Source organism: Apis cerana, linkage group LG13 (genome assembly GCF_029169275.1).
Source record: "Apis cerana isolate GH-2021 linkage group LG13, AcerK_1.0, whole genome shotgun sequence".
NCBI classification, from domain to species: Eukaryota; Metazoa; Arthropoda; class Insecta; order Hymenoptera; family Apidae; genus Apis; species Apis cerana.
Window position 1 is genome coordinate 3,387,878 of NC_083864.1, and position 12,474 is coordinate 3,400,351.

At 40.7% G+C, this 12,474-nt stretch overlaps 1 protein-coding gene across 4 annotated transcripts in view; it reads right to left on the reverse strand.

The window, feature by feature from the left end:
* Positions 1 to 10,945, reverse strand: part of LOC107998832 (neo-calmodulin) — a 60,291-nt gene extending 49,346 nt beyond the window's left edge. For all 4 annotated transcript variants that reach the window (XM_062083598.1, XM_062083596.1, XM_062083597.1 and 1 more), the window contains exon 1: positions 9,492 to 10,945. In XM_062083598.1, coding sequence (XP_061939582.1) covers positions 9,492 to 9,530 — 39 coding nt within the window. In that variant the 5' untranslated portion in view covers positions 9,531 to 10,945. The remainder of the gene's footprint in view (positions 1 to 9,491) is intronic.
* Between the last annotated feature and the right edge of the window lie 1,529 nt (positions 10,946 to 12,474).

Below are 12,474 nucleotides of genomic sequence, written 5' to 3' on the forward strand. Positions count from 1 at the left end.
TTCTGACCGATCCCGCGTGCTGTAGAGTTTTACGAAAAGGAAAGGCGGAAATTAAGCTGGATGGTTGGAAAAATTGATATCCGGTCGAGGAGGGGGATATCGAGCGAAGCGGGATTTCAAAAGGGACGGCGATGTATATGCATATTCCTTTACCGGTCAATGTGAATAATTCAACGGGGATTTCGTCGTAAAGTTAGAACTTGATAAACAGTCGATTTTTATTTAAAGCTGATGACGAGAGGCGCTTGTTGAGGAAGAAAGAAGGAACGAAAAGGGTTTCTTCTTTCTTTATCTATCTCTGTCCGGTAAAAGCGCAAGGCGTCTAGCGTTATCGATCCGGATACAACCATGGATACACCGTGTATATCTTCGAAAAGAGACCGATATCGAGCCTTTTCTTTTCTCAATACAGCCTCCAACATATTCGTTCCATCTCGAAATTCGTTCGCCAATTTTGAACGATCGAAAAAACGAAAAGAAAGAAATGACTACACGTTTATCCGTGGAACGATTTCGTTTGTTATTAATTCAAGCGAAATTATACCACAATTCCACCGATTATTTCCGCTACCTTAATCAAGCTAATGCAAATGCAAGGACGCGACAAGGCGTACGCCCATAAAAATGTAGTCGTTGAATTCTTGTTTTTCGTCGTCCACGATAAAAAAAAAAAAGAAAGAAATCACGTTCCCCGATCTTTGTGATATCTCGATGTACGAGTACAAATTCCAATCACGAAAATCTTCTCTTATCCATCTTGAACAAATTTTGGAAAATCCGATTTTGAATGAAAATTTATTGATCGAATTTTGCGCAAAGTCTACCAAGATCTCCCGAATTCACCAGATATACATACATATCGTCCATTTACGCGTGAATCCGTTTAATCAACGACACGGAGAGTGCGTGGGAAGGGATCATATTCGACGAAGCGAACATGTCAATTAAAGAGACGCGCTCGAAACGATCGATCGAAATGAATTCCTGATCTCGCCATTTCTTTCGACGATCTTGCCTTTCCGCGAAGGCAATTCGTTGGCGCACGCTCTGATTCGATCCCGAGGATTGGATTCGAGGGAACAGTTTTGCATTACTTTTCCTTCCCTCCGATTTCGCTTCGATAAAAGCAAAGCTGAAACGATTCTGTTATTTCCTCGGCATCGATCGGGCCAGAGAGGTTAAAAAGAGAGAGAGGTTATGATCCCCATGCGTGGTGGATTAGCCCTTTCGCTATCAAGGACGAGAGATATCTTGGCTCTACGACGTCGTAGATACAGATGTTATAGAGATACCTCCACGCCGATTTACATATTATTACGGATAAATATCTTGCGCGTTTGCCGTGAGTTGGATTCCTTTATCGAAATTTCACATCTTCGTTACATTTCTTAATTCGTGTATCTAAAATTCAAACTCCGTTCTATTCCATTTATCCACAACTATAAGGAGACTATAAGGAGACGTACAAGAACTTGTAGAAAAAGAAGAAGAAGAATTCAGAGAACGAAGAACCCTGTGTTTGTTCGTTTATACAATTTCATTGAGCGAAACGTAATTGGGGATGTAATAAGGAAAAACTCGTGTAACGAAATATCTCGTCCATCACGGAATTCGGATAATCCCTTTGTTGGTGGCGATATTGTTCCTCTCGTCGATGGGAGAAAGAGTTAAAGAGGTGGAAGAGTACCGCGGTAAAAGAAATTCGACGTTCCCTTTACTAGATTGAACTCCGCAAGTCGGAAGAAAGGACTTCGCCAAGAATTGGATTTCGGTCCCAGGAAGGGGAGAGGGGAGGAGCAAATAATACGTACGAATCGAAACGAATCGAGGATACGTATAAGAAGAAACGATTCTCGGGGAAACGTCCATTGTCGGAGAGGTGATACAACACGCGATCTACCAAAGTGCAGAGATTTACGATCCACCATCGCCATCATCACCAAGGATAATTCGAGTCGAGGAAATAAAACGTGGAAAGAGGAATCATCGAATTCGACGAGAGATATCGTCGTCTCTTTAAAAGATACCACGTTTATTGCGCCATTATCGTCCATTTAATCCAGTCGCGTTATCGCGCGAATTTTTATCGTTTACAGTATCGTTACGATAACGATCGTCTAGTATGGAACCAGGGTATTACCAGTTTCGATCTCATCGATGAGACAATTTGAGAAAGAGAGAGAGAGAGAGAGACATTTGGAGGAAAAACGATACCATTATCGTGTTGACGTTCGAAAGAAGAAGAAGAAGGAAACGAATCTGATTTACGAAAAAAAAAAAAAGAAAAAGAAGAGTGGAAACGTTTACTTTAACGAGAAAATCCTATTACCGAGGCGAATTACGTGGGGGAGGACGTGGTCGTAGGATTTAAAACGAGTTACAAGGAGATACATCTTCCTGTATGGATACAAATTGAATGCGAAACAGTGATCATCCGAGTCGAAGCCACGTTTAACTGAATTTAATTGAATTTATTATCCATCGAGGGACGAGAAATGAGAGGAAAAAAAATATAATCGTTGTATATAATAATTCTTATCTTTCTCGCTCGTCCGTTGTGAAATAAAAATCGAAATAAAATAAAAATCGATCCTGACGACGGCCATTCATTTCGTTCGTGGATCTTGGAAACGCTCCTCAATTCTCTCAAGGCTCATCGAACCACGAACGCGCGAAACATAGGGTAAACCGGAAACTCTACGTCCTCGCCGTTTCCAAAAGGATCAATTACCGCTCCGCCCTCTGACCTTTCCACCATTTCTCCACCAGTGTTTCGACGGCGAGGCTAACGATGCGGGACGATGTTTCTTAATACACATTTTCTCCTGGAAGGAAGAAAAAGATGACGTTCGTCGCTCTGTTTCCGTTTCTTCTTACTGTTGCGGAAAAGTAAAGAAATCCCAAATGAAAGCCGCGAGAGGGATCCGATCGGCAAACATTAGAAACTCGTTCGAGATTTTGTACAGAAGTGGCGTATTTTCTTCCATATATATTCGGGTTCACGAGTTTCATATGCGCCGATGGCGAGAAGATTGCTAGCAAAGTCGATCGTGAAAGGAATCTCGCGTGCAAGCGGAATAACTTCCTCTCGATATTAGTGGAAGATCCTCGGTTGAATCTTCAAAGGGGGTATTAGTTGACAAAGATAAGAGCTATGTATACGCGCATCCTTTTTCGATATTCGGGATCGACGAAACGTGGACCGAGATTTCAACGGGTCAAATTTTGGGAATAAAGTTACTTGATTAATTTATCGTTGGAATAATTGCGGTTAATTAGACCGTAAACCGTGCTTCTTGTTACGAGCAAGGATCGATTTTAATTACGAATAAATTCGTTATTCGAGCGTTTTAATCAAATTATTTAGCTTTAAGTAACTTTATTCGACGTTTCTAATTAATTAATTTTTTCAATTACTACTCAATGCCAAACAACCCGTGCAACCTATCGGTTAAGGCGCACTCGAAATATCCGTTTTCCAATTTGCGATTCATTTACGAACAATTTGAACTAATAATAAATTTAGAATTTCGAATTATATACAATACGCCTAATCTTGAGTAATTCTAAAGGGAGCACCGTGTTATATATATTCTCGCGAGGTCTTACACGTGTCTTGCACATCGTTGCAAGGACGAGTTTGAAAGCTTCCCTATAAATTCGCCAAGAGTTATACGACCCACTCTCCCTCCCTCCCCCTCTTCAAAAAGGAAAAAGAAAAAAGAAAAGGAAACGTTTCAACGACGCGATGCGCAAAGAGGGTATAAGCCTTTTATATCGTCGATCTGCCCCCGCTCAGTTCCAAAAGATGCGCGTTTAAAGATGGCCGCCAATTCCAACTCGTGGAAAAGGCGATGGTGGATGAAATTCGCCTGTTACAACCCGTTTGATTATTCCAGTCACGGCGAAGCGTCGCACGAATAACAGTTAAAATAAAACAGGAGGGAGGGGGAAGGAAATTTTTGGAAATTTTTGGACCTTCGGTGTCGGTTTCCCCTAGAGTCACGTCCGTACATTTCCATAGAGCTGATGAATGCTCCGCGTCGGGGCGATCGTGCATAGAGATCCTCGAACGAAGATCGACACGGTGGCCAATCCGATTACGCGGCTGCGTGACCGAAAGCGAATTTCCAAGCTCGACTATCCACGTTTGATCCCGTCCTGTGTTAACATTCTCGTCCAGACTCGAGAATGGTGATCACGTTTTCCTCTTCGAGGCAAGTATTCACTTTTAATTCGAGAGGCGGATGATGAAAGGGAGGCGGATGCAAGGGGATATCCATTTTATGGAGGACGAAAAACTAAAATAAAAAACTTTTTTCATCGAGTTCCAACAACGCGCATCGAACAATTCGATAAATCTAGTCCTGTGAACGTTTATATAAAACGAACGAACCGTCTATCTATTTATAATTATTCGAATTACGTGAAAAAAATCTTGATCGGCGATTCGTTTTTGCGATACGAATTGAAAATCGTGAACCTTTTACTTGAATAATTGAGTTAATGAATGATTTGAGGTAATTGGACAAATTAAAGACGATTATTCAAGGAAAAAGTTCGGAAGATTTAGCGTTGGTCGAGATCTCCACTCCATCTTCGCCAAATTTTCTTAATAACAACTTCTGGATTCTCTTTAACCGATACGAGTAAGTATTCGAGAAGTTTTTTCCGCAGGAATCTTCAAGTTGAGGATGGAGAAAAATTAATTTCCTCGAAAATGTTCCCGGTAAAAATCGGTAAATAAAAATAATTAATGAAAAAATTCTTGGTGGGAGTGCAGTTCGAGAAAATTTTAAAAATTTGCCAAAAAAACTTCTCAAGCACGAAATCATCGAAATATATATTTTTCGATATTCTGCCCGACATCGAAAATAAAAATAAAGTAAAATCCACGAATTCCCTCTAATTTACTTAGGAATTGATTGAAATGGAACCGCAACATCTTCAACTCAACGCGTTTCTTTTTCCACCGTCCGACGGAAAAAGAAAAATAACCCCGATGGATATACGAGCACTTTTCATAGCTCAATAGTCGCGTTCAATTATCTTCCGACTTAATTGCACGATGTTGCGCAGAGACCTCAAACCGGTCAATATTATCCGTTAAAACTCCGAGTGAAACAGTTGACAGGAGAAGCAAACGTGTCACTTATCAAATTAAATTATCCTCCACCCCTTTTAAAAACTTTGAAAATTAACCACTTCTCCTAATATATATATATATATATAATAATCGCGCTTTCAATTACACAGTAATACAGATAATGAAACTCAGAGTTTGAACGTGTAATAAAAAATTATAACTATTTCTCTTCGTTCGTCGGGCAAACACGATTCTACATGGCCATTCGACAATTTCCTTCGATACGAGCAATTTCTCGAATTTCTCTTTCTTACTTTCGATAGGAAAATTCGAAAATTTCCACTATCCTCGATTCGTAGCTACGAAATTATTTTACATCCAACTCAGAATATCGTGAATCGTATTAAACAAAATCGTGTTGCATTATCCTCGCGAAAATAGACAATGATCGAGTCTTAATTTTCCGCTCGGCGCTCGCGATTAAACGTCCTCGAGGTGTCTGGCCTCGTTTCGCGGTATAAAGTCACGATATGATATAGGCAAAAGTGATACTCGTGAGCATCGACGTTATACCTCTCGAAACTAATTTATATCAGGTGTGCACGATCGTATCGTTGTACATATACGTATATACAACGAGGTGGAAACGTTAGGAAGAGAAGGAAACGAGTTTGTTCCGGTCGAATCGAACGAAAGGGAAGGTTTGGTCGATTCGAGGAATCGGCTGTTATCGTAGGAAGATCGCATCGAGATGGATCGACATATCGAGGGGAGGAATAAAAATTGTAGAAGAGGAAGAAGAAGAAAAGTACGACGAGTGCTCTGTTTTAGAAAGAAAGGGAAAATGAGAAATTTGCTTTCGAGATGTTTTGTTCGATGATACACGGGAAAATTCGAAAATATAAATTTTTTGCGCCGATTTCCACGAGAAAAATGGAATATATTTATCTTTCTAAGAGATATCTCGGTTCTATGACGTCGTCGATAATATTATATATTAAATATAGACTTACTGACAATGGTTAAATGGAAGGAATTAAATTTGCAAGTTTATACCTCTCATTCTTCGAGAATAAATTGGAGTAAAGAGAAAATAGGATAACATCGACGAACGATTAGTTTCTTTCTGAATCCGCACGAAGAAAAGAAAAACTTATGCTTGCCAGTAAGTGTATTGTTCAAATAATTTTTATCAAAAGCAGCGATATGGACGAGACGCACGGCACATATTTTCATTATCAAAATGCCAATTATTAATTTTATATTTTTCAAAAAGATCAATATTCTACGTATTAATCTGAAAAATCTCGTCCACATCCTCTAATTCACACGACATCACGAAACCAAGATATTTCCTCTTTGATAGGGAAATTCTTCTATAATTGGAACAAAAAAGAAACAAGAAGATAAACGATAAAAGTCAAGGATTTACTTTCGCAGAATCACGTATCCATTTCCCACGAGCGATTTAATTTCTCCATGGGATTCAATTCGCACAGTCGCCCCGACGACCGTGTTAGTTTCTCCAAGTGGGTAGAAACTGAGCTTTATAGGCTTCTAAATATTCCAATAGGAAAAAAACGAAAGGGAAATAGCCCGCGAGGGGGATACCTTTGAATTTTGGATTGTTTGTATTACGCCTCACGAAATATCTCTTTGTATTCCGCCACGGTTCAAAGGGGTTGAAACGATGAAACGAAGTTTTATACGTGTTCGTGAACTTTCTTTGTATTTTGCATGCGTCAGGTGAAAATAACGGGTCTATCTTACAAAATATCTAGGTAATACCCTCTTTCCCTCTCTCTCTTTCTCTTTCGGGAATTCAACCTATAAAAGCTAAGCGGGAAAATAAAAGAAAAAGAGAGAGAGAGAAATTTCTACCCAAAATTTCGATGTAATGTAATTCCCTTCGTACGATTCCTCGATGATTCGAGGAGAAAGGAGGAGGAAGAAACGAGTTTTCTTCATTTGTCGAAAGAATTTTTGCCGCGAGTTTATCGAGATTTCAACAAGGATTTCAACAGGGCCATCTTGTTAATGGAAATTACGATTCGAAAGACGGTAAGGATATATTAAATTTTATATACCGATTTATTCGATACTCCAATTGAAATCCTATTACTACTTCCTCGAGCATCCCTTCGTATATATCCTCAAAATCATACGGCCAATTAACGATTCTACATATAGAAATAAATCGAAAAGAGAAAAAGGACAATATTAAAAATTTCGTTCGAAATAAATCAAAAATTTCTTTGACAATACAAAAGTGAAATTGGCTAATTCTCTGATTAAATACTTTGCATGCGAGGATAAATAAAAGAGCGTGGGAAAATAAAATCGATGATTCATTCGTTCGTCCAATCGAGAATTAGCCAACATTTATGCACGAAAATTCTTTAAACTTAAATTTCAAACGGAAAAAAAATATTATTCTCTCTTTCGATTTATTTTTGCACGTAGGATGGAATTAGCACGATTTCGAGAATATAATCGTACCCGTTTCAATACAAGATAATCTATTAAAAAATTAATCAACCTAATCGTCGAAAGACTTTCTTACGCTCCCAGAATTAATCTAAAACTCCCGCCGATTCAACGAATCCTTTTCTTCCAGTATCTTTTTCGTAATACGATTACACTCTCTTTCTCTCTCGACACGTTCACAGAATATCATTCTGTCGAAAACTAAGTAATCACGAGTCGCGCGTCAAGTTTACCACTCCTTCGTATCACGCCACCACGTTTTCCAATTTAATCGTCTATCGCGGAAACGAAGTTTCTTTCCGGGAGATGATCTAAATCCAGTGACGAGCGAAGCCTTGCCACAGGAAGGGCAGAGTTGGAACGAGGTGCAATTCGTTCTAGCGCGAATTTATTATCCACCGTTTTCTTCCACCAATTTCGCGGGAAATGAATTAATAGAACGGCGAATTAAATTAAATTAAGTCTTCGTCGCGCCGCGGTTCCTTTTAGGAAAACGAGAGAGAGAAAGAGAGAGAGAGATATTAAAAGATATTTAAAACGAATATGCGCCAATAGGAAAAAATATCTTCTACATACAACATGCGTTCCATTTTGTCGGATCAAATCCAATTTCGCGGAGCCTCGTTGCATGCAATTAACCCGCGTTATCGCGCCCTCAATTTCCAAATTGATATCCTAAAAAGAAATTTCTTTCTCGAATTTCGATGATTCAAACCTTTCGAGAAATCCGTCGTGTATTGTTGTTAATAATCTCGATTCGATTAAAAGCACGAGAAATTTAGCAAGAGAAGATACAAGTTGATAGAGATTGTCGAATTATTTTTATAAAGCGAACGAAGGAGAGTAAATCGTGCGGCAATCGTGGTAAGAAGAAAAGACTTTGAAAGAAGGATTTTTTTTGGGGGGGAGGGGACGACAATTTAATACTTCTCAAGAGGGGACGGTTTTCAAGGATAATTGATTTCCAGGTACCATTACGTAAGCCGTGAACCACGACTTGAACGGCAGTAAGTAATTCTCCACCTTGAAATTCCTCCCCCCTCCCCCTACGTCGCGTTCGATTCGCCTCGGTTTCCGGGATGGTGCTTGACGGATGTTCTTCCTGATGTCCTCCCTCCTCTGCTTCTCGTGTCTACCGCCTCGTGTTGTGTAGACACCAACGTGGCGGTGGGTGATGCGAATTCGTGGTTAAATATGCATTCGAATGGAATATGCAACGGGTACGTCGGCACAAGCTTGAATAAATCAGTTTAACTCGGATGGATTTGAGCGCGACCGTATTCGCGGACGCGATTTTTCCCAACCAATTTTTCCCAAACCTCTCGTTATTTATTACATACGTATAAAATTTCGAGCGTATTAACACGCGGGAAACTATATATTTCCGTGGACGGGACGCGATAAAAACGAAAAATAATATCTCTCGTCCCCACGAAACCGGGGATCAAACTTCGTAGGAATTTAGCGAACCGTTTCGAAATTGAAAAGCGTTGCCAAGTCGGGATAAAACCAACGTTTTGTCCCTCGTAATTCTACGTTATAAACGCGAGAGACCGAGAGACACCGAATACATATATATATATATAAATATATACAGACAGAGACGAATAAGACGAAAAAAAAAAAAAAAAGAAAAAGAAATATTTCTCCGATTTTCACCGAATCTTTCCTAAATCACCATGATACATATTCTTCAGCACGGTAACAACGAGAACCTCATCAATTCATCCTGATTCGATAAATTTCCCGATCGAAACGAACGTTGGAACGTTCTGGAAACGCATCTCGACGACGCGATCGTTATCGCGCCACGGATCGAATTTTCGCCAATCGCGGACGGTCAACAACGCAGGGATGAAGAATGGACAAGAGAAAAAAAAAAAAAAGAAAGAAGGCGTAATAATTAACGTCAACTTACCCGTCGCATGACGCGCAGCGAGAACGACGACGTCTTCATTTTGGTGGTAATCCTGGCAGGCTCGCACGCGTCTGGACGATGGTTCCGGCCCTCTCTGGTCCGCTCCGCTCCGCTCTCTTCCTCGCCGACGACGCGACGAGGTCCAGGCAATGCGCGTCCGACCCTGTGGAGGACGCCAAGGATCTGGCGTGGGTGGGAGAGGGTGCACACGGAAGGAGGCTCGCCGCCCTAAGAGAGCCGTCAGGGGTGGCTCGAGGCCACAACTACAGGTGGTCGCGCGTTGTCAAGCCAGGCCTTGCCGCCGATGTTTCGTCGGCTCCGTGTTCCGTTACGCACGCTCGTCGTGCACGCGAGAAGAGGGGCGCGGGCGCACGATCAGCCACGGGTCCACCTTCCTTCCACCGATTTCGAAAGGAAACAGGGCTCGAGACAGAGACGGGCTGCGCTTTCCTGTCCCCTGTTGTCACCGTACAGAGAGAGAGAGAGAGTTCAGGATTGCAACGAGGACGAGAGAGAGAGAGAGGGAGAGAGAAAGAGAGAGATACGTTTTTCGGGAAGAGGAAAAGACGAAGAGGACGAGTAGTCGGTTTAATAGACGTCGAAAGAAAGGGTTGCACACGGAAGGACGTTGACGCGGCTCTGGGCTGAGTAGCGTCTGACCGGCTGCCCCGTCTAGCTGGTCTCCGTGCAGCCGAGGTGGAGCGAGGAAACCACCTCGATGCTTTCTCGCGCACGCTCGTCGCGACGCCATAGCGACGTACCCCAGGGCCGCGCCTACTCTACGAACGCCTAGACCACAAGTGCCAAGGTCACAGCTATTCCAAGGCCATCGAGCATGCACTACGTCTTCCACTCCATTCGCCTCCAATCTTCTTCGTCGTTCAAGGATTTTCTCCATTACTCCCTTAAGAGGAGCGTATATATATATATCTTAATAAAAACTACGCGTGTATGGCTTTTTTTTTTTTTTTCCTTCCTCGAGGATATTCGTTTCTCTAGAAGGAGCGAGAAGATCTAGACGGCGTGTCTTTCGGAATTCGAGAAGAATCCAGAAACGCCTGTGTCGCGATGCTACTCCCAGCCTTGGAATTATTATTCTTACGCTTCGATCGCGTTGCTCAAAAGGATGAGTTCATGGATGAGTCGACTAATATTCAACGCCGCCTTTAAATATTTATGAGGCATTTTTATCGCCTTGCTAAATTGACGACGAAGCGGGACGAGCTTCGAACGAACCAACGCGACGCGTAGTCCTTCGATCCCCTTTGTTCTTCCCCACGTTTCGTGCGGGTGAGACGAGGGACGATTCGAACGGGTCGACGATTTCGTAGGCGAAGAGACACCCCGTGAAAGAACGAAACGACGCATTATTCCAACTCGTTACAATTTCTATCGCGGCGAGAAACCTCGTGTTTACGTTTCTCTCTTGTGTTACACGCACGACGGTCGACGAACTACTGAGGTTTCTGCCAGCCAATTTATTTTGTTGACATCGATTTTCCTAGAATTTCTGGTCACGAGAATTTAATCGCCTCCGGGCGATTTTCGAACCAACGCTTCGAAATGTAAATATCGCGCAATGTCTGTTCCGAGAAAATTCAAGGAATAATAACAAAGGCACGTGTGTGTGTGTGTACAATACAAGAGACGCTCGAAACCGTGTTATCTTTCTAATTAACGGGAAACGTTAACACGTGTCGGAATTTATGATTCACGTTGTTGAAATTACGAGGATAGTTTTTTAGAGATTGGTGGAAAACGAATACGCGATTGGCCATCGTCGCCTCGTTTCGTGTATGAAATATTCATTTCCTTCTGTATCTCGACCCGCCCACGCACAAACGTGTCTCTTTCTTTTACCCTACTTTATCGTCCGACGCGCAAATGTGTATCGATATATCGATATATACATCTTTCCAATTTCGAATTTCGTTAATTCCTCTTGTTAGCTCCGTCTTATTCACTCCTCCCCCTGCAGACGTTTTATTTAATTACCGACTTGCTCTTCTTTGAAAACGCGGTAAATTTCGTATTTCAATAGGACAGGAAAATAAATTGCATTGGCCGCGCTCACTGCACCCTTTATTTGCGTCACTGCTCGCGCGGTTCATCCCTATTGATCCGTATGCCAATTCTATTGATCGGTGATTTATCGCCATACCGCTTTTTATTCCTACCTTCTCTCTCTCTCTCTCTCTCTCTTTGATCTGAGAATCGTCAATTAACGTCATCAGAAATTTTGTTCGAAGAAGAGAGGGGAGAAAAAAAAAGGAAAAAAACCAATATCAGGGAGACGATATTTATTCGTGCACGAGAGAGGCGCAAAGTTCTCATCGAGATTATTTCTTCAGGTATTTCAGGTGGAGTGAAAGCGAGGATAAATTGGCTGAAAAAGATTGAAGCGTGATTAAAAGTTCTCTTTTACTATTGTTAAAGATTTATTTCATAATATTACACCAACAACTATTATTGAATTTTTATATAATAATAATAATAATAATAATAATAATAATTAATAATAATAATAATAATAATTAATAGATAATAATAATAATAATAATCAATAATCAATCAATCAATCAATAATAATAATAAAGACAATAATAATTCTTTTTTTTTTTTACTGCATCGAAAAATACGAATGAACGCTTACATACATATATTAATTAATTGCAATGTCTTACAATTAATGTAATAATAGCCTAAAGACGCGACGCGCATTAGAAAATATTTCGACATTATCCGCCATATATATATATATAATTTTTTGTATATATATGTATATATATTGAACTATATATATCATTTCTTTTTTTCTCTGTTCTCCGTTCACCGCTTTTTTCTCCTTCTCCTTTTTTTTTTTTTCTTTTTCGATTTGAGTCGCGATCGATGAGACGCGGCTTCGCCTAATCCTTCACAATCGATAAATTGCATTCTCCTTTTTTTCTTTTCTTTTTCTTTTTTTTTCTTTTTTCCCTTTATT